The sequence below is a fragment of the Dasypus novemcinctus genome, chromosome 8 (genome assembly GCF_030445035.2).
Source record: "Dasypus novemcinctus isolate mDasNov1 chromosome 8, mDasNov1.1.hap2, whole genome shotgun sequence".
Taxonomy (NCBI): Eukaryota; Metazoa; Chordata; class Mammalia; order Cingulata; family Dasypodidae; genus Dasypus; species Dasypus novemcinctus.
The window spans coordinates 120,274,711-120,301,663 of NC_080680.1; the positions used below are offsets into that span (position 1 = coordinate 120,274,711).

Consider the following 26,953-nt stretch of genomic DNA (forward strand, 5'->3'; position numbering starts at 1 on the left):
AAACATTAAATTTAAGTGGCAAAATAAGAAATGCAAATGCCATTGGTTGGGGGTTGAGAGGTAGGGAGGAAAGTCTAATTATTATGGCAGGGTCCAGAAAGGGAGGAGATGGCATTTGGGTTGGACATCATAGGGAAGGGAACTGCCTTTGTGTGAGAAAATACTTTCATAAGTCAACTTAAGGGCATAAGCACCAAGAGCCAAGGCCAGGCTAATTTGCAGGCAACATAGCTAAGCATACACCAAGAAGGTTGGGCCTGTTGGTAAACGGTGAAGAAAATTGAAACCAGCCAGAATGCCACACTTGCTACTTCTGTGGCAAAACCAAACTGAAGAGACAAGCTCTGAGGATCTGGCACTGTGGTTCCTGCGTGGAGACAGTAGCTGGTGGAGCCTGGAGCTATACCACCACCTAGCAGTCACAGTAAGTCTGCTGTCAGGAGGCTGAAAGAATTGAGCTGAGCCATTAGAAACTAAGATCATTAGAAGCTTACATTTGGAAACATCTCTAGTCTATACTAAGTTGGTTAATTTATATTTCAATTTTTTAAAAAAGCACCAAGCTCACGCACACATACAAAACTACTAAACACTGAGAGGAATAAAAAGAGAAATTTTATTTTGCTCTGAAGAGAGGAGGAGAGAAGGGCAGGAAGGGGCAGACAATGAGGGAGGAGAGGAAGAAAAGAGAAAGGAGAGGTGGTTTGAAACTGTATGTATGCCAGTACCTATTAATATTAATTCAGTTAAGCTGTGGCCCAGCCTGATCAGGATGGGTCTTAATCCTATTATTGAAGTCCTTTTTAAGGAGAATGAAATTCAGACAGTGAGAGGAAGCCACAGATAGCAGCCAGAAGCTGAAATTCAACAGAACCCAGAAGAGAACTGAGAGGTCAAGAGGCCACCAGATGCATTGCCCTGTGACAGAGGAGCTAAGGAGCAGGGATTGCCAGCAGCCAGCCCCAGAACACCATAGTCTTCAGAAGAAAGCATTACCTTGATGAAGCCTTGATTTCAACTTTTTCCCAGCCTCAAACTGTAAGCAAATAAATTTCATTGTTTACTCTTACCCATTTCATGTTATTTGCTTGAGCCGCCAAAAAACAAAACAAAATGAGAGGAGCCAGGGAGAAGCCAGGGCAATATAGATTTGTGGGGAGGCAGCTAAAGGACTTTTAAGAAGGAGGAGAAATATCAAGCTCTCTAAAGATATTTGTCTTCTTGCAAGGAAGAGCTAATTTCACAAGTCTACAATATGCTTTACCAAAAAAAAAAAAGCACACTCTAAAAGCTGAGACAATGCATAACAATTCGTAGTGTAATTTAACTGTATAGGCCTCTAGAAACTTGCAGCAATTGGAGTGAGCTTTAGGCAAAATGAGAATAGGACTTCAAATTCAGATACTACTACTCACAGCAACAGATGAGGAAACTGAGGTTTAGCATGCTAATTAAGTTGTCCAGGGCCACACAACCAGCAGGTGAGACTTAGGGAAGTCACACTTCCCAAGCCCTCCTTGGAGGAGTCTTCATGGTGGTTGAAAGCATTGGTGCTGGAGTCAGCTCTGCCACTTACTAGTCATGTGTCCTTTCTTTGGTTCAGTTTCTTCATCTCCAAAGCAAGGAAAATTATAGTATTACAAATAATTGCGAGATAAATGAGTGAATACATCTCCCTAAGCCCATTTTCTAGAGAGGAGGACTTAAGCGACAGTAATCATGCAGCGCTCAAGACAGCCAAGCACAGCTCTTTCTCCATCACTCAAATAAACATGGTTTTCCAGCAGCAACAGTCTACCCTGGGAGTAATCTAACACTCAGGACCGTGCACTAGTACACATGAACATATATAAAATTCAGTCAGTGAGTATTCCTTCAGCACTTACTGTGTGCTCAGTACTGTAAAGCTACCACCTGATCCTTGTATGCTTACCATTGAGATGAGGGTGACAAGGACACAATTGGAAAACAAAATGGCATGCAAAAAATGTGCTAAATTACAGTGGCATAGACTGTGTGCTGAGATCAAAGGAAAGGAAGGCTTTACAGAAGAAGTGGGATGAGCTGCAGGCAGTTTATTACTAGTTACATGATCTTGGGAAAGATACATAAGTCTCTTTGAGCCTCAGTTACCTCATTGTGACACAGGATAGCTGTGAGGGTTAGCAATATTTTATGTGCAATACCACATATATGTCATGAATAAGTCACATTAATTATATTTTTTCCCTGCCAGCTGGCTCTAGAAGAATGGTGAAGGCACAGGAATGGGAATAAACATGAATTACCTGTGGCCTGGTTAGAGTATAGATTGCGTGTGTTGAGGGATTTGTGGGAAGTTAGACTAGAATGGTGAGGCAAGGTAGAATGGCATGTGGTGGTGAAGGGGTGGTGGTGGAAGGGATATAATGGAAAATCTTGCCTTGAAATGATGACAAATAGGGAACTGTGGATAATTTTTGAGCAGGGAATGGCATGATAAAAGAGTGGTTGAAAATTACTTTATGGAATGTAGAAAGTAAGGAGGAAATGGAGAGCCAGCTAAGCATCTGTAGTAGCAATCCAGCATACAGCCTGGCTTTTTGTTGTGGGGGTGGGTAGTGAACAACAAACTCTCCTCATGTAGCATAGCCATTTGCCATGCAAATAAAGTCTTTCTCTGTTTCCTTGCAACCCAAGAGGCAAGTAAAGGGACAAATGAAATTTCAGAGTTCTTCTATGTCTAGTTCTCAGAAAGAGGCTGACATAAATGCACAGACACAGCCCTTGGACTACTGTGGCACAGTGAAAAAGAAGGCATCTCCTAACCCCAGCACTAATTATTCTGGCAGTTCAGAACCCACAGGGCTAGGCTGTAGCCTGAGGTTCTCAAGTGTCAAAGAAATCAACTTTACTCTCTGAAGAAATCCAAGGTCAAGGCATCTGTCTGTAGCCACTTCCAACTTTTCCTTACCCTGTCCTGGTTTTACCCTGAGGGAATTTACAGTCCTAGGAAGTCAGATTGCCTGTGTTGGTTCCAAGGATGCAGTGACTGTCATGTGATGAGGTGGAGGTTTACCTTAGCCATTGGATTGACATGAGACATCTGGGTGGTTGTTTTTTTGTGTGTTTTTTTTTTTTTTAAGGTGGTACCAGGGATTGAACCCAGGACATTATACTTGTGAAGCAGGTGCCCAACTACTGAGCTACACCCATCCCAAGTAACCTGTTCTTGAGTACATGGTTCCTGTACAGAAACAGCACAGGCAGAAGTGCACACCAAATTTTATTTGTGTAAAATGCATATTCAGGTGAAATTGTGTTTGGGAAAGTTAGGTGGTTTCTCCCCCAGTCTTTACTCTATGTCATGGATACTATTCACTCCCCAAAGTTTCCTTGAAGATAAAAGTCTGCTTGATGCAACTAATCCCTATAGAATGAACATAGCACCCGATAGGTATCTTAAAAATGCATGTTAATTGAACTTGTGCCACTTGGGCAATAAAGCAAATAAACCTTTCTTCTGTTTGTCCAGGCATCGTGGTTATAGAGATGGCCTTACTTAAAAAGAAACCAATCAGCCCACCCCCACCACCCACCCAAGACCACAAAACCCTTTTGAAGGAGGTGGAGAAGGAATGTCAAAGATATCAAATACTGATGAGGAATAGTAACTTATGAAAAGAGAGACTGGAACAACTGGACTAGATTTTTTTAAAAAGTTAAAATATATTCTGCAAGCAAATACCTTGTTCAACTGGATATGATGTGTATGTTCATAACTCATCAGATTAAATGATGGCATTCTCCTTTAGGAAGACAGACAAAAGCAAAATGCCTCACTAACAACAGAGAAATGCAGTATTGTAGTGATTCCAATCTTTTTTTGCCATCAAAAAATCTTTTGACTTGCTTGTTTGAAACTGTTATCTACTGCAGGGGTTCTAAACCTTTTTTTTCCCACAGACCCCTTTGCCAGTCAGGTGAAAACCACAGACCCCTATTAAGTCCACACTATACTGTATATTATTTAATAAATAGATCACACCCACACCAACACATCCCCACAAGAATAATGTTTTTTTTTAAATTTAAATTCAAGCTCACAGACCTGTTGTTAAGAACTCGAACTACTGGGAGCAGATGTAGCTCAAGTGGTTGAGTGCCTACTTCCCATGCAGGGTTCTATCCCTGGTATGTCCTAAAATAAAAAAAGTTACCTGCTGATTAATGATTTGCTTAATCTACTTTCATGCTAATTTCCTTTCAAAGTTGCCTCAAATGTTAATTCCCACCAGGAATTTTCCATTACAAATTCATAGCCTCTCACTGCAGGTAGGCCCTAAACAAGACCCCAGAAGTCTTCCCTTGTTTCTGTTTGGTCACTTCTTGCATTCTCCACAATCGTTCCTCCAAAACTTTATTATTGCAAAGGCCCCACACTCTACCACTAACCTTTCCACATCTCTTCCTTCCCTGACTACCAAATGAATTTGCCTATTCTTGAAAATGGGTTAAAGCAAGTGAATTCTCTCTTCTCCTTCTCCCACCAGCCCCTAAAGCTCTTTCCTTTACTCCCAAATAGGAGTAAGGGAGCTTTAAAGAAAAATCCTTCCATTAGTGCTAGGATTCATTTTATCTTCCCCAATAACTTATTCAATTTTCCACCTCCCCCTCAAGTGACTACCTTCTTAAAACAGAAAAATACTCATTTTTTTTTCCTTTAATTTCTAGCTACAGTCCTCTTTTAACTTCACAGACAAGTAATCTACTTTTTTTATTTTTTTTTATTTTTTATTTTTTTTTATTATTTTTTTAAGTAATCTACTTTTATCCCATGACTTTTGGGTTATGCAGACTAGGAAAATTAAATGGGGAAAAAGAATGACTGATACAAGATTGCAACTTTTTTTTTTAAACTAAGTAAAAACATTTAATAGACCATCCACTAAAATTACTATTATTTCACAAAAGGACTTTTTTATTATCTAAAAAAAGGGTAGGGCCACACTTCAGAACAAAGTAAGGTCTTTAATCACTTTACCTCTGGTTTTATAAAACCAGTATATTGTCCTTATTTTTACCATTTGAATATAGAATAAAATTTATCATGAATTGGCAGTATTTGGGAACCACTGATCTAGTCTCCAGGCACTACTTAAGCCCCTGAAATTTGGCTCTTCCCAACTATAGAAGCAGAACTCATTAACAACTAGTTATCAAGTCCAAAGGATGCTCTTTGACATTTCTTGATCTTTCTGCTGCCCTCTTCCAGGTTACTTTCCTACAGCAGTTCCTGCTGTATACCAGGGTTCTCCATACTTCTGGCTTTTCCTCCCTCAGTCTTCTTTGTGGTCTCCTTTTCATCTTGCCGACCCATTAAATAATAGTGGTCCCCAGGATTCCATTTCTGGATTTATCATCTTATTCTTTCAGTATTTTAATCCATTTCCATGTCTAAATGCTGATGAATTACTATATCAATTTCTAGCCCAGTTCTCTCTCCTGACCACCATACCCATAACTCCAATTGCCTCTGGACATCTCTACTTCTCTACTTTACTATCTCATATGTTGAAAACAACTCAGTAATCCCTGCATTCCACTCTGGATGCACTGTATTTTTCTCAGTGACTAAAAGCACCAATCACTGAAACCCATCTTGAATCTTTACTGTTTCTCATCCAATTAGCAAACAAATCTTACTGGTTATTTCTCAAATCCATCCCCATTTCTTTGCACTGCTTTAATTGAAAGCACCATAATCTTTCAGCCATACTACTCTTAAGAACCTCTTGATTGGAAACCTCAAACCATGGAAACGGAATTTTTATGTGCACTTTTCTGGTAAGATCCCTGGATCTAAAGTTCATGAACTATGGTTCCCAATTTTATCTTTTCCATCCCTCTCCATATTGCCTCTGTGGGATGTATATTGTGTGTATAATGTCTGGGAGGGAGCATAAGGGGAGTATCTGAGGAACCAGTATCATTAACTTGGGTGTTGGTTAACATAGATGTATAGTTGAGAAAATTCATTGAGGTGTACTTAAAATGCGCACCCCTTTTATTCACACACATAGGAAAATGTTAACACAATTATAGGCAGAAGAATAAAGTCCTATCTCCTTAGCATGACAGCTCTCTTGATCTGCTCTGAAGGGCAACCTTACCTCCTGCCACATCCCCTTGAGTCACCAAGCAACCGGTTCACCCTGTAGCCACTGAGTCTTTCCAACTCTCTGGTACTCACCTTTTAGTCTCATCTTAAGCATCACTTCCTCTTGCTTTCTTTCTTTCCCGTCCCTGCTCTCTCCTATGCATGATTTCCCTTTCTAAAGCCTTCTGCATACTTCTGTCATTTTCTTGGGAGACAGAAGTGAACATGTGTTAAAAACGTAATATAAATCCTTTTCTGGCTATGCTTTTTATTAGCAATGAAGTGTACATATTAAGAACTAGTCACTACTATTGGAGATGTGAATTGCTACTCTGGATTCACATACATGGATGTTAAAAATTATGTAGTTCCAAGAGGGGTGTATTGTATAAACCATGGCCCCAACCTACAATGGGATCCACAATAGGCAGGGCTTCCACTAAGAAAGATAACCCTAACGTGAATCTAGTAAAATTCCAGCCAAAAGCAAAGAAATGGGTGTTTTAGTGTGCATGCAGTGAAAACACATATTTTGCACTAGGTTTTCCAAAATATTGAAAGCTGGTCTAAGAACCTCATTATTAGTTGAGACTCTGGCCTGGGAAAGACTGGTGTGGAACATTAAGTAAAAGTGGGGAGATTCAGGGCAGAAGGATCATTTTATTGAGGAATCAGGTGTAAATGTTTTTTTTTTTTTTTTTTTACTTTTCATTGAGCTTCACATTCTATTATAAAATGTTCTGTATAGTAACTATGACTACCATAATTTGAATATAAGGAGGCATACAAATACAGGTATATTTCTACACATGTACCATGAAATCCACTGTTATTTTATATATGCACATACACACTGATATAGGTTCGGATGGGAAGATAAAAATCTGGAGGCGATTTATAGAATATGTGGGCCTACAGGAGAAGGGGAGATCATTTGCTAAAACTATTAGAAGTTAAAATTACAAATCTTGAAAATTTAGAATTCTATACTCAGAAACTAAAAAACATGGACTTAACAGCAATTGACTACTCCAGAATTCTAATCAGCCACAGATAGAACAAGTGAGGGCAATTTCTTTTAAATTCTTGAATCTGTTTTTAAAACAGCAATATATTTGACAGTAGGAAAGATTTTATACTATAGCAACAAAGACTCTTACACAAAGCAAAAAAACAAAACAGGTTTTAATGATTAAAACAGAGATGAATTGGTCAATTTACAATAACCATTAACTAAGGGAAGCCCTAGAACCAGAAATAAGGATTTCAAAATTGCATGCAAAATCTAGTTACCGTAACAACCAAAAACAAATATTTCCTAGCAGACTCCAGGCCTTTTTCTTTCAAATCCTTGGTAACCAAAATATGTACACTTTCACATGTTCTTGGTAGTGGAGGAGTAAGATTATTTGTATAGGACTACAAATATCTGTCACATATGGGAGGGCACAAAAGAACACAGTGTCTTCCTCCACCTTTTCAGGCCTATCTTGGGGGAAAAAAAGGCACTCCCAAAGGTTACTTGGTAACACTTGGCTAGATCTGTTACATAATTTTACACATAAAGTTAATGGTCCACTCATTTCATAGATTTGAGAACCATAAGGCATCAGAATTGCCTTCAATAACTTACATGGCTTTCTTAAATGACAAAAAGTTTAGATACCAGTTTCAAACAAAACACCTAAGCTGTTTCCTTGAAAACATAATCATATGCTTAATCACTGGTCTTTGGCATGCACAGCCAAACACATCATGGAACTGAAATAACCATCACTTAAGGTGGTGGCAGAGGACTCTTTGAAATCATTATTCTCAGCTTCCAGCAATCTTTTACCAATGTGACTTTGTTCCTTTCCTTTTAATTCTGAGTGCTTTGGACCTGGGTTTAACCTCTCTGCTCCAAGATGCATTAAAAGAGATTCTTAGGTTAATTACTGAATCTTTCTCTATGATATTCAAAACAAAGAGTAATAGAAGTCTGCAACTGCCTGCAGGCAGTTATTCACCATTCACAGAATTTTCAGAAACTGATGCCTGAGGTGAAAGAGAATTTGCTTTTTTTATTTATCACTAAATCTGTCTCATGTTGAGCCATACCGAAACTGCACTTGGGTAGCTAGTCTCAAATTGAGCTTTAGTAGTTCTTCACACTTACTGCATCCATGCAGTGTGTAATTTTTGATGCTGAATGAGAGAAATGTGGCAATTGAAGGCTTCACCACAAGCATCACATTCATGGGCTTCTTGGGTTTTCACCTCTGCATGGATCTTTTGATGGTTGACAAGGCTGCGCTGTTGACTGAAACTTTTGTCACACTTCTCACACTTATAAGGTTTCTCTCCTGTGTGTATTCTCTGATGCTGAATGAGGCCTGAGTTCCGGCTGAAGGCCTTCCCACATTCATCACATTTATGGGGTTTATTCCCTGTGTGTACACCCTGATGTCGAATGAGATTACAAAGTTGACTGAAGCTTTTGCCACACTGTCTGCACAGATAGGGTCTCTCACCAGTGTGGATTCTCTGATGTTCAATGAGAAAAGAGCTCCGACTGAAGCTTTTCCCACACACAGTACACAGGTAGGGCTTTTCACCGGTATGGATTCTTTGATGTTGCACAAGATGAGCACTAACACTAAAAGTTTTACCACATTCCTCACATTTGTAAGATTTCTCCTTAGGGTACACCTCCTGTTGTATAACAAGGCTGCAATTTGGATCAAAACTTTCCTTAGCTTCATTATATGGAAAGATTTTCTCTCTGGTGTGGATTCTCTGGTGCTGAATAAGGCCTGAGCTTCTACTAAAGGCTTTCCCACACTCTTCACATTTATGGGGTTTGTCTCCTGTGTGAATTCTCTGATGACGGGTAAGGTTGCAAAGTTGGCTGAAGCTTTTCCCGCACTCTTTGCACTGATAAGGTCTTTCACCTGTATGGATCCTCTGATGTTCAATAAGGAATGAGCTTCGACTAAAGCTTTTTCCACATTCAATACAAAGAAAAGGCTTCTCACCAGTGTGGATTTTTTGGTGTTGTATAAGGTATGTACTTAATCTAAAGGCTTTCCCACATTCACCACATTTATGAGGTCTTTCACCAGTGTGAATTCTCTGATGTTCAACAAGCAATGAATTTCGACTAAAGCTTTTCTTACATTTGGTACAGTGATAGGGTTTTTCACCAGTGTGAGTTCTCTGATGTTCAATAAGGTGTGACTTCCAACTGAAGGCTTTCCCACAGTCACTACATTTATGGGGCTTCTCACCCGTGTGTATCCGTTGATGTTTAACAAGGCTCCTCCTCTGGCTGAAACTCTGTTTACATTGATTACACTGATAAGGTCTCTCTCCAGTGTGGATTCTCTGATGTCTAATAAGGGTTGAACTCACACTAAATGTTTTTCCACAGTAGTTACACTCATAAGGCCTTTCCCCCGTGTGAATTCTTTGATGTTCAATAACAAACGAGCTGCGACTAAAACTTTTCCCACATTCGTTGCACTGGAAAGGTTTCTCACCAGTATGGACTCTTTGATGCTGAATGAAATGGGCTTTGCGGACAAAACCCTTTCCACACTCTTCACATTTATGGCATTTCTCTTCTGAGTTTGTTCTCTTACGGATAATGTTCGTGTTTTCTCTGAACATTCTTTGTTCCTGTGTCAGAGATTCCCTTGGTATTTCCCATAAGAAGATGCCTCTCTGTTTATCTAACCTACCAACAAGTTCAAAAGTTTCCCGACCCATGGGGTCCTGGTCAATTTCACTTTTGATTCTTGTAACTATTACACCCTGTGGTTCCACTTCTTCCTCAATTTCCTCAATTTCCTGTTTCACAATTGGTTCCTCATCTTTATCTCTGTTTAAAACATCTGTAAATAGAAAACACACACATCAGCCAAACTCTTTACTAGCTAGCAGAAACTGTTGGAAAAATAAGGTAATCAAGATAAATTAATCTACTAGATCTATAAAATGTAATTTACTACCTCACAATATTGTTGTGAAGATTCATTTAGTTCAAATACAAAAAGCATTTAGAATAGTACTTGGTAAAGAATACAAGCTGTATCATTATTATTAGCTATGAGAGGCAATGAAATGGTGTCCTTGAAGACTGAGCATAAAAAGAGAGTTTAGGAGGCAAATACTGAGATTGTAGGAACAAGCAGTGGGAAGGGCTTGCATACCAAGTGAATTTTGCAAGGTAACATGGGCAGACAAAAGAATAAAGCAAGCAGTGGTGGGGTAAATCAGTCTATCATGGAAGAAAGGATACCCTGGGAAGAAACAGTAGGCTCAGGAAAATTTAGGATGAGAAAGCATTCCTGGAGTGTAAATAGGTCAAATAACAAAAAGGAAGACATAAAAAGGAGGCTGAGAAAGATAAAGACCTAGAGAAAGCAACAATGCATTCTTTTTTTTTTTTTTTAAAGATTTATTTATTTCTCTCCCCTTCTCCCCCCTGCTCCAGTTGTCTGTTCTCTGTGTCCATTTGCTGCGTGTTCTTTGTCTGCTTCTGTTGTTGTCAGCGGCACGGGAATCTGTGTTTCTTTTTGTTGCGTCATCTTGTTGTGTCAGCTCTCCATGTGTGTGGCGCCATTCCTGGGCAAGCTGAATTTTCTTCATGCTGGGCAGCTCTCCTTACGGGGCGCACTCCTTGCGCATGGGGCTCCCCTACACAGGGACACCCCTGCGTGGCAGGGCACTCCTTGCACGCATCAGCACTGCACATGGGCCAGCTGCACATGGGTCAACGAGGCCTGGGTTTGAACTGTGGACCTCCCATGTGGTAGACGGACGCCCCAAGCACTGGGCCAAGTCTGCTTCCCAACAATGCATTCTTAATCAGTAATTTATTTAACATGCCACAAAAGCACCTGAGACATTGTGTAATGAGCCAGGATTCAGAGATGAAGCTCTCTATCAAACAGAATGGATGATGAGCACAAATAAAGAAAATGACAAAATATTAGGAAAAAGTATCCCCTATGTAATGAAACAAAATGCTATTTTGATAATAAAGAGTTGAACTGACAGGAAGTCTATAAAAGAAAGACAGAATAAGTACAAAGAAACATGGTCAGAGTTTAGGAAGAATTAAAGAAAAAGAGAAGTCTGTAGTAGCTTATGACTTAATCTACCATGAATTACAGCTTTTTCTTCCAAGTGTAACTGAGTCTCACCCTTCTAAACACATAAGACCCAAGGTTCACCACCCTGCTACAACTGAGAACCGTCATGGTATCTGAGAAATAAGGACCCTGCGTGTACTGAAGGAAAGATAACATCATGCTCTATGACATAACAGAAGGCCTAACAGACACTTAGGCCCTGACTTCTTTCCTGCTTTTTCATTCTTATTGTCTTCTGGGTAAACTCCAGCAGAGGATTCAATCACTACCAAATTTATATTTGTCCCTAAACAAGTTCCTTTTGCAGATGTCCTCTTTTCTCTCAAATTTCTAGCCTTTATAGCTGTGAAGTGTCTTTAAATTTTCTTTTCATTTATTTCAAATTAGTCATTAAGTTATTTTATTCCAGAAAATTTTCACTTATTCTCCTAAGCAGCTACTATAAACTGTGTCTACTTAATACTTTATTATAAGTAAAGCTCTTCATGACAGTCTCTAAGCCTCAACGCACCATCCTGCCCCATTATACTTTAAATTGCTAAACTGCTTGTGTTACAGTTTTTCATGCTATTTTTTGCATATCCTGCTTACTAAATGCCCTCCAGTATTATCCATCTGGCAAACTCTAGGCTCCCAAGATTCAGTTCAAAGCAACAGTTCCTTTACGAAGCCTTCTCTAACTCCACTTAGCAGTGTTCTATTTTTTCCATTGGCCCTTGTCCATAACTCCATTGTAACTATTATTACACTGTACTTTTAACTGTTTATTTTTATGTGTTTGTCTCTTCCACTGGACTGTAAAAATTCCTTGCGAGAAAGGAAAATCTCTTTCTGAAGTTCTCCCAGTGCATACTGGGAGAATAATTTCACGTACAGAAATAAGACAAAATTACCGTTATTTGCAGATGATAAGATTGTCTACCTAAGAATCCTAAAAGCACCAAAGGAAAATATGATAAATGAAAAGACAGTACAATAAGGTGATTAAAAACAAGATTAATATATAAAATAACTGAGTCTTACTATCAAGAATAAACAGTTACATATTTTATAAAAATAAAACATGCTTTTCATAATGGCAACAGAAAACATAAAACCTAGGAATAAACCAAACAAGAAATGTAGAAGATATATAAAAATAATCCAAAAAATATGAAAGGGTATTAAACAGAGTTTTAACCACATGGCTAAGGAGATTCACTATTATAAGGATCTCAAATCTTCCCAAACTAATTTATGACCCTAACTGCATTCCAATCAAAATCCTATTGGGATGCAGACTTGGCTCAACTGATAGTGTGTCCACCTACCACATGGAAGGTCCAGGGTTCAAACCCAGGGCCTCCTGACCTGTGTGGTGAGCTGGCCCACGCACAGTGCTGATGTGCGTGAGGAGTGCTGTGCCACACAGGGGTGTCCCCCAGGTAGGGTAACCCCACACACAAGGAGTATACCCCGTAAGGAGAGCCGCCCTGTGTGAAAAAAGCACAACCTGCCTAGGAATAGTGCCGCACACACTGAGAGCTGACACAGCAAGATGACGCAACAATAAAAAAAAGAGACACAGATTCCCAGTGCCACGAACAAGAATGCAAGCAGACACAGAAGAGAACACAGCGAATGGACACAGAGAGCAGCCAACAGGGAGGGGGGAAAGGGAAGAGAAAAAAAAAAAGTTAAAAAAAACCAAAATCCTATGAACCAATCCCCCCACCCATGAATCTAAATTTCAACTGGAAAAATGTAGTAAACTAATTAAGTATATCATGAAAAAGAATATAAAAGAACTTAGCCTACCAAACATAAAAATGTAATTTTTTATCCATGTGGTGCAGCAGTGCTCCAAAATGTATTCACAAATAAAATGATTGTCCCATGATGATGAAAGAGGTTGTTGATGTGGGAGGAGTGGGGTGAGGGGGGTGAGGGGTACATGAGGACCTCATATTTTTTGAATGTAACATTTAAAAAAAGAGAGGAAAAAAATGCAATATACTGCTACATAAAACAGAATGGCATTGCCATAAAAATAAATAGGGGATAGGCAAGTAAAGAAAACATTAAGACTAGCCTTCTGAACATACCACCACTGAAATGACTATGCATGAGAGCTAGGCTTGGCAGCTATAATCACCCTCTGGGCTATCTGCCTTGCGTCTATAATATGCATGCTGTCCCTCCTCCTGCCACCATGGTCATAGCTAATTTGTCTGCAATAGAGAGTTGACTCAAAGTGGTTCTCCCCAGGAATTGAAACTGAAATATCTATTTAGTCTAAATGTAGCTAGTATTGTAATCTACCAACTCAAAAGCTAAAGGGACAGAGGCACATGGATATGAGGAAGGACTGTTCTGCCAAGGAAAAAGAAACAGAGCACAAAGACAGTAATTTCCTGTAAGTCAGTTTCTGATGTTCTTTCTTGATATCCAGTTGCAATTATACTCATATATTCCATAAAATACTCCTATGTCCCTAAAATAAAGTCCCTTTTGATTAAATTAGGTTAAGCTGATTCTTATAATATTTAACCAAAGAGATTTAATAATATGGTAGCAAAGGGGAGAGAGAGAAGACAAGAAAATGATAAGGGAAAGTGAGTAAACTGTAGGATAGAGCAGATGTTGGCAAACTTTCTATAAAGGGCCAGCTAGTAAATATTTTTTGGGTTGTGAGCCATATATGGTCGCTATCCATCTATTTAATATTTATCTAACCCTGCCACTGTAGTGTGAAAGTAATCACAGATAATACATAAAGGAATGGCCACGGCCATGATCAAATAAAACTTTATTTACAAACAAAGGTGGGGACCTGGATTTGATCTGGGGGCCATAGTTTCCAACCCCACTATCTGACAGAGTATAAAACTTAGTTTTCTTGGGAAAAGAATGGGAGAATGGAAAAGAAATGGTATTTCTAAGGCCTAGCACAGTGTTTGATAACTATGTATTGAATGAATAAATAATGGAATGGAATGAAAAGAGGCTATAATCAAGGAAGAGAAATAACAAGTTCCAGATCTTAGAAGTATAGCAATTCTCAGTGCTTTCAAGGTCCAAAGTGACTCAAATAGACTGAGAGAAGTCACTGAAACTGAAGATGTCAAAGAACCAAGAGGCGGAGCTACCAGCTATAACATCAATGTAGCTATTAATGTTATTAAAGGAAAAACAGCATGGAATAGAAAAGTGTGACAGACGACCCAAATTTTAAAGCTAGAAAAAAGATGTGTTAGGAAAAGGAATAAGATGAAATGGAAGAGACTACTACATTGGAACAGGAGAATAATGGCAATCTCTCATCAAAGGGATAGAGATCGGGTCTACGGAAGAGGACAAAAGGATTGTGGGGGGAGAAAAAAATAAATGATGGAAAGCAATACCTCAGTTAAAATAAACAAGAGCATGAAAGTGTAAGATTAAGGATGGGTTCACTGCTACGCCTTTGTCCATATACTATTCGGAAGTTGTAGCTCTAGCCAGCCGGTAGGGCTGGACACTCACCTTAGTATATCAACCAGATACCATATGTATGGATAAAGCTGGCATTGACTTAGAAACATCATATATTTTTTAAAAAACCAGCAGCTGATAAGGCTGGAAACTGAAGTCATATATAAGAAAGAATAGATGAGGGTAGAAGGCTAGGTGAGGTCTGTATTTGGGAGGTCCTGACATGGAAGGATAAGAAATTAAGATTTCTACACTGTAAGCTATCAGGAACTATCAAAAATTTTAAGCAGTTAGCTAACCCAAAATCACTTTTGTGGCAGTAAACAGAAGATTTTAAAAGAAAGAGAAAATGGTGGAAAGGAGCTGGTTTAGGAGGTAATGCAATAATCCTTTTGCATTATTATTTGCAATAATAAGAGGTATTGAGTCTTCAATTAAGTAGGCTCATTCAGTCACACACATATTTAAGAAGTCTAAAGTCTATGCCTGGCTCTGTGCTAAGTGCTGGAGATATCAAATGAAAAAGATAAAGTGTCCTCATGGAGATCAGTCTGGTTAGAGAAATAACATAAAGAATGATTATAGGAGCAGATGTAGCTCAAGTGGCTGAGCACCTGCTTCCCATGTGCGAGGTTCTGGGTTTGATCCCTGGTACCTCCTAAAACAAATAAACGAAAAAAACAACTCTCACTGGGAGCAGATGTAGCTCAGTGGTTGAGAGCCTGCTTCCCAAGTATGAGGTCCTGTGTTCAATCTCTAAAACAATGATTATAGTTCAGTATGATAAATTCAAGAATAGAAGAGGATACAAGGTACTACAGAGAAGGGAGTGCTTTGAAGAGGAAGCCCTTAAGATCCTAATGGATTGAGACTTGCTAAGTCACTTATATGGTCTTCAAAAGCAGGTAACAAGGAATTTGGAGCTCAACAGAGAAGATAACAATGGTAACAGCAGTCAGCACTTATACTTCCTACACTGTGCTCATTTTTCTAAGTACTTAGAATTGATATTAACTCAGTTAATGCTCACAATGACCCTATAAAAAGCAGGTGCTATTATTAGTATCTCAGTTCTAAAAGAAAGGAACTAAGGTGCAGGGAGGTTATATAATTCACCCTGGTCACAAGGCTAGTAAGTGGTTTAACGAGGATTGAACCTAAGCAGTTAGGCTCCATCACAGTTGCCTTTCTCAGAGATAAAGATTTGGGAGATATCATCACATAATGGTAGCTGATGATCTCAGTGTAGATAAGGTCCCCAAAGGAAAGTGAATAGACTGAGAGGAAGTATGAGAATGCAAGCCAATGAATGGAGGTTTAATTTATTATTGCTTAATAAAAAGTTCTAAATATCCATTGAGAGGTGGAATAAAATAAGGTCCTTTAAGGGAGTCTATTGCATTTGACAATTAGGTACTATATATCAATGTGACAATAATTTAAGGAGAGGGCAGAGGCAAGGCAAAGGAGCTTAGAAATAATGAGAGGTAAAGAAGTACAGAATGAACACACATGAACTATTACAAAAACCTGGCTAGGAAAAGAATGAGTAACAAGTTATGAAGAGTAGCAAGAAGGAGACAGTGGTTCAAGGGAGGGTCTCTGCCTTCCCCTTTTTCTCAATTGGAAGAGCAATGAACACACCTATCATCAGAACAAAGGTACTAGGGGAGAAGAGAGACAAGCTATAAGAAAAAAACAAGGTGACTTCTGGAGAAGTGGAGCAGCTTTAAGTATGAAGATGGGGGGCAGGGACACTGAGTTCATTTTCTGTGAAATGAAAGGTAAGGTCCATTATGGAGTGATGGAACCAAGGAAAACTGTTTTAAGTTAAAAATATATATATATGTCTGTTTTGGTCACCCTTATTTAGTTAGTCAAATAAACATCTGCTGCCTGAATAACTAATCAAAGTATAGGATACTGGGGTTTAAGATTAATCTATAATGACAAAATTGAGAAGTTAATAAAGGATGTGTCTGAATAGAAATGGAAAGCAGGGTCCCTAGAGTCAATATGGTCAAGATATAGAGGTCCAAGCACTGACTGAGTCTTCTATGTATTGAAATCAACACTGAGGGCATGGGTTAGCACAGAAAAGAAGACTGAAATATGTGACAAAGTCTATGTGTGAGGGACCAAGTGGAAATAGATAATAGTGAAAAGGAATTGAGTGGGTAGAGCAAGATTCCTGAGACTGCAAAGGAGAAAATATTTTGTTTGAAGGTGCAAAACAAATGCTTTGGGAACAGCTTAAAAGCTGGGAGAACAACTTTCCCCTCCAGCCTTGAGATAAAAGGCAGGGAAGGAGGAGGGATGTGGGAGAATAAGCAGACCCACTTGAAGGATTGCCAGAAAAGAGATGTCCTTGGGAAAGTGCCAGGTTTCACTTAAGGCCAGAAGGGGTAAGGAACATTATGTGAAGAGGAACAGGGACTCCAGAAGGCACAGTAAAAAGGGGTGGGAGGAAAGCAGTGGGAGGGAAAGTACAGAGCAACATGGGAATGAGATTATGAAGATAGGAAGCCAGAAAGGCTTGAATTTGGTCACTGCAAGGACAACATGGATGAGAGTCATGGAAACAATTACTGGCTGTGAGGTTAGGATCAGAACTTTGAAATAAATCAATTTTGATCTTGGTCCAAGTGTTCTCAGGCTCTGATTTCTAATAGCCTCTTAGATATTTTAATCAGACAAATAATAGATTCTTACCCAATGAGACCAGGTTTCCATAATTCTCCATCATGACATCTTTATACAGGCTTCTCTGAGCTGGGTCCAGATAACCCCACTCCTCCTGGGTAAAAAACACAGCCACATCCTCAAATGTCAGCAACCCCTGAAATAGGTATGATTTCTGTCGTCAGTTCCTGCTGTCTCAAGGACAATTCTACCACTGTAAGTAGCAGAAGCAATCTCTTATCACGGCCAGGTAGGCCAGGAGAAACATGGTAACTATGAGTTCCAAGTGGGGCCCCATTCAGAGAACCGACTGTGACATACAGGCATCTCACACCCGAGGGCAACTGGGCTGGATCCCAATCCTCGGCAGTGACAGGCCTAAAGAGCAGGCTTTTCTGGTTTAATAATTATGTCCTAATATTTTAATTTTAGTATGCTGCCCCAAGGCCTCTCCCAGTTTCCTTCACCGTATTGCCCCATTCCAATTCTCTACTTGCCCTGGCTTGGTACCCTGGTCAGTTCAATTCTACGAGGTTTTCCAAGTGTCTATCTTAGGTCCAGGCATCGTGCCAGGTGCAGAAGACACACGTGAGGGTCAGAAATGGTGCCTCACACAGAGCAACTCGCACAGGAGAGGGCCAGTTTGGAGCAGTACTAATTCTCTCCAGCCCATTTATCATGTCGCTCTTGAAAAAAGCCAGGAGGCAGTTTGCTCGCGAACCGCATCCCGGAATACTGGCACAGCGCTGGCCCTAAAGACAGCGGAGGGGGCGGCCCGCTTGCGCGGCCTAACTCGGGTAACGGCGAGAGAACGGGGATACCCGGAGGGGCGACTTACCTTTGGCTCGGGCGGGGGGCTGGGAGTGGCCATCTCCCAGAGAAACGTGCCAGGAACCCGCGAGGCTGCGCGGTAAGTGGCCTCTAGTGAGGCCTACCTGGCCGCTGGAGATTAAGCCCGACGAAGAGCAGGCCTTCTTGCTGGGTCCGGCCAGGTCTGCCTCGGTACCGGACGGTCACGACCCTAGCAGCATGTAAGTCGCGCTCCCTCACCGCCCACCAACCCCGAACCCCTTCCTCAGCCTGGTAGCGCAGCCTTTCAGGCCTCGCCAAAGCCTTCTCCCCACAACCAGTCCCTCCTCCTTTCAACCAAGGAGCTCTCGGGCCTCCCGCCCCCGGACCAGAAGGCGTCACCCCGAACCTTCCCGGGACGCCACCCGCCTGCCAACTACAACTCCCGTCATGCTACGAGCGAGCTGACGCCATCCAGCCTCAGCTGGCAATAGTTACCGGACTACATTTCCCGACGTGCAAAGGGAGACAGTGCGTCTAACAGGATAGACAGGGCACGTGCCAATAAGCTTACACCCGACTGGCTGGTCCTGACACGTCCCTCCCGACAGGGGCGGGGCGCGGGGCTGTAGGCGTTCTCAAAAATGGCGGCGCGTCCTATGTCCTGCATTACCCGCGGCGTTACCGGAAAAGGCTTCACGTGGGTAGTCTCGGGTGCTCCATGCCGTGAATTTTGGTCTCGAATCAGGTAAAGCTCAAGGTTAGGTGATGGGTGACATTAGGGGGAAGTAAGGAGAGAAAGGAGAAGCATGCAGGGAGAAGTTCAAGAGGCCGCGTCATGCAGTTAAGACGGGACTCTGGCCCTGCATTGGACCAGGGGAAGGGCGAGAATACTTACTAGGGTCCTGAGTCCAGAAGCTTATTAAGCACGGCCCTTCTCTAGCAGTGGGGCCCAGTCTTTTTCCCCTCGGGCTCAAATTTCCCATTTTGTACGGGAAATACCTCCGCCTTTCCCTTCAGCTTCTCTAATTTAGTAAGGAAACTACTGACACCGGACACCGAGTGAGGTGTCAGAAAATAAACGACTCGGTTGAAACGATCAAGAACGTGGAAATTCTTAGTAAACTAAACTCACTTGCAGGGTGTGCTTTTTCACAGGCAAGATTCAGAAATGAAGCGTAGTGTTCTCATGTTGTTCATTTGTTCACGCAAAAATATTAAGTGCCTTCTATGGGCCAGCATTTCACTATGTGCGGAGGGTACAGCAGCAGAAAAATGTACCTTCTCCAAGCTTAAGTATTCTGACATGAGGAAACTGAGATCTTTAGAATGGAAGCGTTTTGCTCAAAATCACGAAGCAAGTTAGTGACAGAGTTGGGTCTAGGGACCCGGGTTTTCTAATGGCTCATCAACTGTTTTGCCCACTGCAACAAATAGCATCGTGCACATGTTTAGAGCATCAAATCATGTTGGCGAGAGTGGATGTGGCTCAAGGGGTTGGGCTCCTGCTTCCCACATGGGAGTTCCTGGGTTTGGTTCCCATGACTCCTAAAAACAAACAACAAGCAAACAAAGGAAAAAACCAACTCAGGGGAGCTGATGTGGCTCAGTGGTTGAGCCTGGCTTCTCTCATACAAGGCCCCACGTTCAATCCTGGCCCTGGTACCTTAAAAAACAAACAAACAAAATAAACACGTCAGGAACCTTAAAGAACAGTGTATATCATTAGGTTTTAAACAAAAATTCCTTCAGTCCAGAATGATTTTTTCCCCCTTGGACTCTTTTCATCAGTTCATGTGTTAGCTTCCCTTCTTCTCCAGTTAGTATTTGTGGTTATCTCTCAGATATCCTTCAGGTTTGTTTCATTCAACTTAATTCAGCAAATATTTGTATGGCGTCTACTCTATGCCATGTTATATTTTAGGTGTTAGGAGTACAACAGTGAATAAGACAAAATCCAAAGTCTCTCCATAGAGCATATTTCTAGTGGAGGCAAAAATGAACAAATAAATAAATATAGATTATAATTTCAGGATGTGGTAGATTGAAAAATAGAGCAGTAGAACAGATTCCTAAAATGAAAGGAATGAATTACATTGTATTCTGAGGAGAATGAGATGTGACAAGTGCTTTAAGGAGAAAATGGGAGGTGAGGGAGTAGAGACCATAAGCATATACAACTCTTGAGAAGCTTTGTTGTAAAGAAGGGGAAAATGGAGTCAAGGGAGAAGATTTTTCTTTGAAGATGGGAGATTAGATAGGGAGAAATATAAAGAATTGATGTAAAAAGAGGGATTAATTGCTGGAAGAAAGTCCTGAGTAGTCAAGGAAAAATAACATTAAAGCTATGTTTTTGGTAAGGGACTATTTCATTTCTAGTACTTCTAATTCCTAAAGGGATTGCTAAACTCACTCAGATGCCAGTTCCATGGGAGACATGAATCCCTATGTGGCTTGTGAATAGACCTTTTATTGAGCACTTAAAATGTGCCAGGCACATCCCCTTTTATTGGCCTATATCCTCAATAATATTTACTCAAGGAATTATTTAATCTATTTCCAGTGGACCCCCAAACTATACCAGGTCTCAGCATTCAGAAACTTATAATCTGGTATAGGAAATAAAAAGTGAAGTTATAAACCAAAAATACAGTAGTACTGGCATTTATATTTACCCATCATCACCCTCACTGGCAGTCTTTATTTTTTCATGTGGCTTTGATCTATTGGCTGTTGTCCTTTCCTTTCAACTTACAGAACACTCTTTAGCATCTCTCGAAGGGCAGGTCTAGTGATGAAGTCCCGCAGCTTTTGTTTATCTGGGCATATCTTAATTTCTCCCTCATTTTTGAAAGAATGCTTTGCTGGATATGAATTCTTAGTTGTTAGGTTGGGGTTTTTTTGCTTTCAGCACTTCAAATATATCATCCCACTACCTTCTTGCCTTTATGGTTTAAAATGAGAAACCAGCTTTTAATATTATCAAGGCTCCCTTATATGTCACTTCTCCCTTGTAGCTTTCAGAATTCTTTATTTTTGGCATCTGCCAGTTTGATTATAATGTGTTGCAATGTGAATCTATTAGAGCTTATCCTGTTTGGAGTTCTTTGAGCATCTTGGATGTGTATGTTCATATCTCTCATTAAGTTTGCTAAGTTTTCAACCATTATTTTTTTGAATATTCTCTCTGCTGCTTTCTCTTATCTTCTGGGACTCCCACAGTGCATGTATTGGTATACTTGATGGTGTCCCAGAGATTCTTAAAGCTTGGTTCACTTTTCTTCATTCTTTCTGCTTTTCATACTTAACGATATCATTTGTCTTGTCCTCAAGTTCTCTGATTCTTTCTTCTGCCATCCCTATGTGCTGTTGAACCCCTCTAAAGAATTTTTTGTTGTTGACTCAAATTGTTTTGTACATTGGTTATTGTTTTCTTTAATGAATCGATTTCATCAATACATATTAATAAGGCATAAATCCATCTAAAGTGTACAATCAGTGGTATTCAGTATAATCACATATTTGTGCATTCATCACTTGAGTCATTCTTAGAGTACTTTCATTATTCCAATAATAATAAACAAACAAAACGTATCATCTCTCAATCTCTGTGCTCCCCCTACTATACATAGCTGCTATTCTTTTTCCTTTTCTCTAGTATATTTGTATTTATATTTTGTAAAAAGTCTCATATATGTAATATTGCCCTTATTTGTGTTTTACACAGGGTTTTACTATTATGTACAGTATCAAGTCACAGTTTTTTACTTTCCTTCTAGTAATATACATGACTTTAGACTTTCCCTTTTAACCACTGTCATGGCCATACAGTAGCACTGCTAGTTACAGATACCATGTTATACTTTTACCCTTTCTGTTCATTTCCAAAGATTTGCAAACAGCCATTTTAGCAATTTTGCAAAGATTAAATCTCAGCTTTCCATTCTCTACCCTCCTTCTGTTTCCTGGTGATCAATATTCTAATTATTAACTCCATGAGTTTATACATTATAGTTCATAATAGTGCAAGTATACGGTATTTGTCCTTTTGTGTCTGGATTGTTTCATTCAACATATTGTCCTCCAGGTTCATCCATGTTGTCATATGCTTCATGATGTCATTTCTTATCACTGCATAATATTCCACTGTGTGTCTACACCACAATTTGTTTATCCATTCATCAGTTGATGTTGATGGACACCTGGGTTGTTTCCAACTTTTGGCAATTGTGAATAATACTATGAGCCTCGGTGTGCAGATGTCTGTTCATGTCTCTGCTCTCAGTTCTTCTGGGTACTTACCTAGTAATAGTATTGACTGGTCACATGGCAAGTCTATATTCAACTTCCTTAGGAACTGCCAAACAGTCCTCCGTAGTGGCAATACCATTCTACATTCCCACCAACAGTGAATAAGTGTTCTTGTCTCTCCACATCCTCTCCAACATTTACAGTTTTCCAACTTTTTAATAGTAGCCAGTCTAGTAGGTATGAAATGATATCTCATTGTAGTTTTGATATGCATCTCCCCAATTCCTAGTGATGAACATTTTTTAAATGTGTTTCTTTGCCAGTTTTATTTCTTTTTTAGATGATTTTCTTTTCAAGTCTTTTGCCCATTTTTTGATTGGTTAGTCTGTCTTAATTGTTGAATTGTATGATCTTTTTGTGTATCATGGATATTGCACCCTTATTGGGTATGTGATTGCTTGATATTTTCTCCCATTGAGTCAGCTGCCTTTTCACCCTTTGACAGAGTCCTTTGAAGTGCAAAAGTGTTTAATTTTGAGGAGGTCCCAGTTATCTATTTTTTCCTTTTGTTGCTCATGCTTTGGATGTAAGGTTTAAGAAACTACCTACTGCAAGACCTTGAAGATGTTTTCCAACATTTTCTTCTAGGAGTTTTATGTTTGTTGCTTACATATTTATGTCCTGTAAGGAATTTTTAATTTGTTACGGTAGTCTTCAACTTTGTTTTTTCCTTTTCATAATTTCCATCTCTTTATTGATTCTTTGTGTTCACATTGTCATTTTCCTGATTTCCTTTAGTTTTTTGTGTTTTCTTTTAGCTCTTTGAGCATATTTGGGGCCATTTTTCACAAGTCTTTGTCTGCATAGTTTACTTAGCTTATGTACTTACATTTTTCAGAGAAAAATTACTACTGTAAATTATAAATAGTCAATACAGAACCATATTGTATGCATTCCTGTGATGGTTAGCATTGTCATCTTGGAAGAAAAGATATAGTTTATTTACTATATAGAAAAAAAAGAAGTCTGTGGCTGGAATTTCCCAGGTCTGGTCCTCCTCATTGATGGTTTCTAATGCTTTATTCTTCTCCTCTGCCTGGACCATCTTTTCTTCTTTTTTGGTATGTTTTGTAACCTTTTGTTGAAACCTGGTCGTTTTGATATTTTCCTGTGTTATTACTGGAATTTAGACTCTGGGACATCTATTCCTTAAGCTGATATCCAGATCCAGCTAGTATTATGACAAAGATTTCCTTGATTGCCAGGTGCTTTGGATGTATTGTATAATTTATTAATATGTATCAATTAAATTGATTAAAAAAAAAAAACAGAAAAAGAAAACATTTTTCCCAGACTTTGTAGCTTGACCCAAGCAAGTGCTCTCCTTAGGGCTTATCCATATATAATGAGTTTGGAGAATAGCTCCAGTCCAGAGTGTAGGGCCTCCTTGATCCTTTCTGTGTATGCACCTTGCCCTGGGCATGCAGCCATGGCCCTAGGAATTCCACCATTTACACAGTTCCAAATGTTCACTTTCCTAGGAAGCACTTTGCTTACAGTCCCAAGCACTGCACTTTATGTTCTACAGCTAGCAGTTCCTTGCCCCAAGTAGCACAACTCGATTACTTTTCCACAGCTTTCTATAGGAGCGTTCTGTCAACTACCTTCTACTCACGGGGTAAGTTCTGGGATGGCAGTTCAGACCACCATGAAACAGATTGGGTCAGACATTCATGCTCCCAGTATGTGTATGAGGGTTACTCTGCTCCCTGCAGAACTGGAACCAGGGTTCCACACTGGAAGTGTCTGCCAGTTTTGGCTAAGCTGGTGAGGGTAGGGATAGGGGCCAGCCAGGGCACCACAAGATCCTATGGCTTTTTTTTTTCAATGTTAAATTTCCTTTTTTTTTTTATTCTTTTTTTAAAAAGATAAACACACCACACAAAATGTTACATTAAAAAACATAAGAGGTTCCCATATACCCCACTCCCCCCCCCACTCCTCCCACATCAACATCCCATTTCATCAGTGAGGCACATTCATTGCATTTGGTGAATACACCCTGGAGCACTGCCACGCCGCATGGACCATAGTTTACTTTGTAGTTCACACTTTCCCCCAGTCCATCCAGTGGGTTATGGCAGGATAAACAGTGTCCTGCATCTGTCCCTGCAATATCATTCAGGACAGCAACAATTCCCAAAAATGCCCCATATCCAACCTCTTCCTCCCTCTCCCTACCCTCAGCAACTCCCATGGCCACCATTGCAGTATCAATGATATAATTTCTTCCATTGCTAGAGTCACACCAATTCTATAGTAGAATACCAACAAGTCCACTCCAATCCATTTATATTCCTCTATCCTGTGGACCCTGGGATGGCGATGTCCACTTCACCTCTAAATTGAGAGGGGGCTTAGGACCCACATGGCTGATGGATGTGATTCTCCTACTTGCAGTTATAGACACTTTCGATTCCCTGGTGTAGTCATTCACCATTCTCACCTCCCTGTCAGCTGACCTGGGTATGTCCAACGAACCGGAGAATAAGTGTTGCAACTCTGCTGAGGCTTAGGGCCTTGCTGGCACATGTACAGTCTAGAGATTCAAGTCTCCTGAGCATACACAAACCTTAGCGCCATTCACAGGCTCAGTAAAAGAGACAGAAGAGCCATGTGTAGAGAGGTCACATCTGCATCCAACTCTTATCACAATCAGGAGCACAAATTCCAAAGTAGGGCCCACTGGCAAAGCACTGAACTCCAGAGCCATCTGTTGTAACTATAGGACCTGGCTGTCTCTGGGATCCTGTTGAGATGTGCGTTAAGCGCGACCCATCTGACGACCTCCCGACTCATTTTGAAGTCCCTTAGCCATATAAACTCATTTGTCTTTACCATTATCCCCTTTTATTCAAGGTCTTTTTATAGTTGCATCACCAGCTGTTTATGGTAGTAATCCTTCGGCACCAGGGTGGCTCATGAGATCCTCTGGCTTTTAAGAAGCCTATTGCTGCAGTCCTTTAACTTGTCTAGAGCTTTGAGAAAGATGTTTCCACAAGTTCTTGCTGATAATTCAGCGCTTCTGTGCAGTTTGTAGCCTTGAAGCATTTTGCTCTTGCCATTTTGAACAGGGTAGGACTCACAGATTTTTTTTTTATCTTAACAGAAAAGAGAATGAGCCTGTGGTGGCTGAGGTAATGGAGGTGAAGAAAGAACCTGTCCTGGTTTGTCCGCCCTTACGAAGCCGAACATACATACCACCTGAAGATCTCCAGAGTCGCCTGGAAGCTCGGGTCAAAGAAGTTTTTGGTCCGTCTGCTCCTAGCAATTGGCAGGAAATCTCGCTGGAAGATGGTCATCGGAAGTTTAGTCTCTTGGCACATTTAGCTGATGACTTGGGTCATGCTGTGCCTAACTCCAAACTTCAAAAGCTGTGCAAGGTCAGAGATGTCCTTGAATTCTACGGTGTCCCTGTTCAGGATAGATCTAAATTTGATGAGCTCGTTGCCAGTAATTTGCCTCCCAATTTGAAAATCACTTGGGATTATTGAACATTTCAGAGGAGGAGCATGTTGAAATCTTTTCCCCCACTGAGCAAGGGGGCTGCTTATCAGGACTTTGGTACTTTATTGTGCGAAATGCTACCAGAACTGTTCTCTTAACTCACAGTCTGTGGAAGAATACATCGTTTTCTTTTCATGAATTGACCAAAAAAAAAAAAAAATACTTTTTTTTTCATATTTGCTGAAAGAGAATTAATTAGTTCATTAATAATTTGTGAAATTTTCATCTCTGGAGGACACTAAATAATTTGTATTCAAGACAGGAAACCATTATAATTTCAGGTGTAGCCTTTACCCTTCATAGGCATAAGATAGTTGTAAGAAAATGTTTTAGGATTGTTTGGACTCTTCAAATCTAAGATGGTATATATAGCAAATATACAAATAAGGAAACTTGCATTAGATTAGATCTCTATAAAAGAAACAAAAGGCTATGTTGTATATTAAAGGAAGTTGTTTCTTTCAATTTCAGTGCATAAGCAGAAATTGTAGAAAGAGATACTGTGCATTCTGGATTAAACTCGTGGAATTAAAGTAGATTTCTTGAAGTGTGTTGTGTGTCTTAAATTTTTTTACAGGTGAACTTTGCTTTTATTTTCTGCTTTTACCATTTCCTTAAAATAAGTATTAGAGTTTTTCAAAATAGAATATATGCCATTTATTAAGTGATGTGACATACTTCTTTTTAATAGATAAACCAGATTCTATAACTAAATGTATAGTCCTCCCTTCAAAGGAGATGATGCCTATTTCAAACCCTTTATCTTTTCTGTCATTTTTATGTTAATTTATACATATGTAACCTTTGCACCAATGGCATGAGTGTCCGCTAGGGTGGCAAGTCTTTGTACTTTGGTGTACTTAATTTGTGGAAATTATTCAAATATCAAGTTACCAGAAGGTTCTGAATGACAAAGTTAGTGATTAAATTGGCA

General features: G+C 39.9%; 2 protein-coding genes across 3 annotated transcripts; one reads left to right on the forward strand and one right to left on the reverse strand.

Annotated features, from left to right (window-relative positions):
* Positions 1-7,306: 7,306 nt before the first annotated feature.
* ZNF189 (zinc finger protein 189) lies at positions 7,307-18,651 on the reverse strand. Of its 2 annotated transcripts, none has more exons than XM_004471287.4 (3): positions 18,251-18,651; positions 17,443-17,527; positions 7,307-10,014 (listed from the first exon to the last, which is right to left on the reverse strand). In XM_004471287.4, the coding sequence occupies exons 1-3, from the start codon at positions 18,281-18,283 to the stop codon at positions 8,294-8,296; spliced, it is 1,839 nt and encodes a 612-aa protein (XP_004471344.1). In that variant the 5' UTR covers positions 18,284-18,651; the 3' UTR covers positions 7,307-8,293. The 2 variants fall into 2 exon arrangements, with proteins under 2 accessions (XP_004471344.1, XP_004471343.1); XM_004471286.5 differs by having other exon boundaries at positions 17,443-17,569; positions 18,251-18,632.
* A 170-nt stretch (positions 18,652-18,821) lies between these two features.
* On the forward strand, positions 18,822-26,566 carry MRPL50 (mitochondrial ribosomal protein L50). Its single transcript, XM_004471288.4, has 2 exons — positions 18,822-18,949; positions 25,622-26,566. The coding sequence occupies exons 1-2, from the start codon at positions 18,846-18,848 to the stop codon at positions 26,004-26,006; spliced, it is 489 nt and encodes a 162-aa protein (XP_004471345.1). The 5' UTR covers positions 18,822-18,845; the 3' UTR covers positions 26,007-26,566.
* Positions 26,567-26,953: the final 387 nt, after the last annotated feature.

Coding starts and splice junctions, on each gene's coding strand:
- ZNF189 (XM_004471286.5), bottom strand. CDS start 18,283: ATGGCCACTCCCAGCCCCCCGCCCGAGCCAAAG. Junction 17,570..18,250: donor GCCCCCCGCCCGAGCCAAAG/GTAAGTCGCCCC, acceptor TACCTATTTCAG/GGGTTGCTGACATTTGAGGA. Junction 10,015..17,442: donor TGGAAACCTGGTCTCATTGG/GTAAGAATCTAT, acceptor TTCTATTTACAG/ATGTTTTAAACAGAGATAAA.
- MRPL50 (XM_004471288.4), top strand. CDS start 18,846: ATGGCGGCGCGTCCTATGTCCTGCATTACCCGCGGCGTTACCGGAAAA. Junction 18,950..25,621: donor GAATTTTGGTCTCGAATCAG/GTAAAGCTCAAG, acceptor TTATCTTAACAG/AAAAGAGAATGAGCCTGTGG.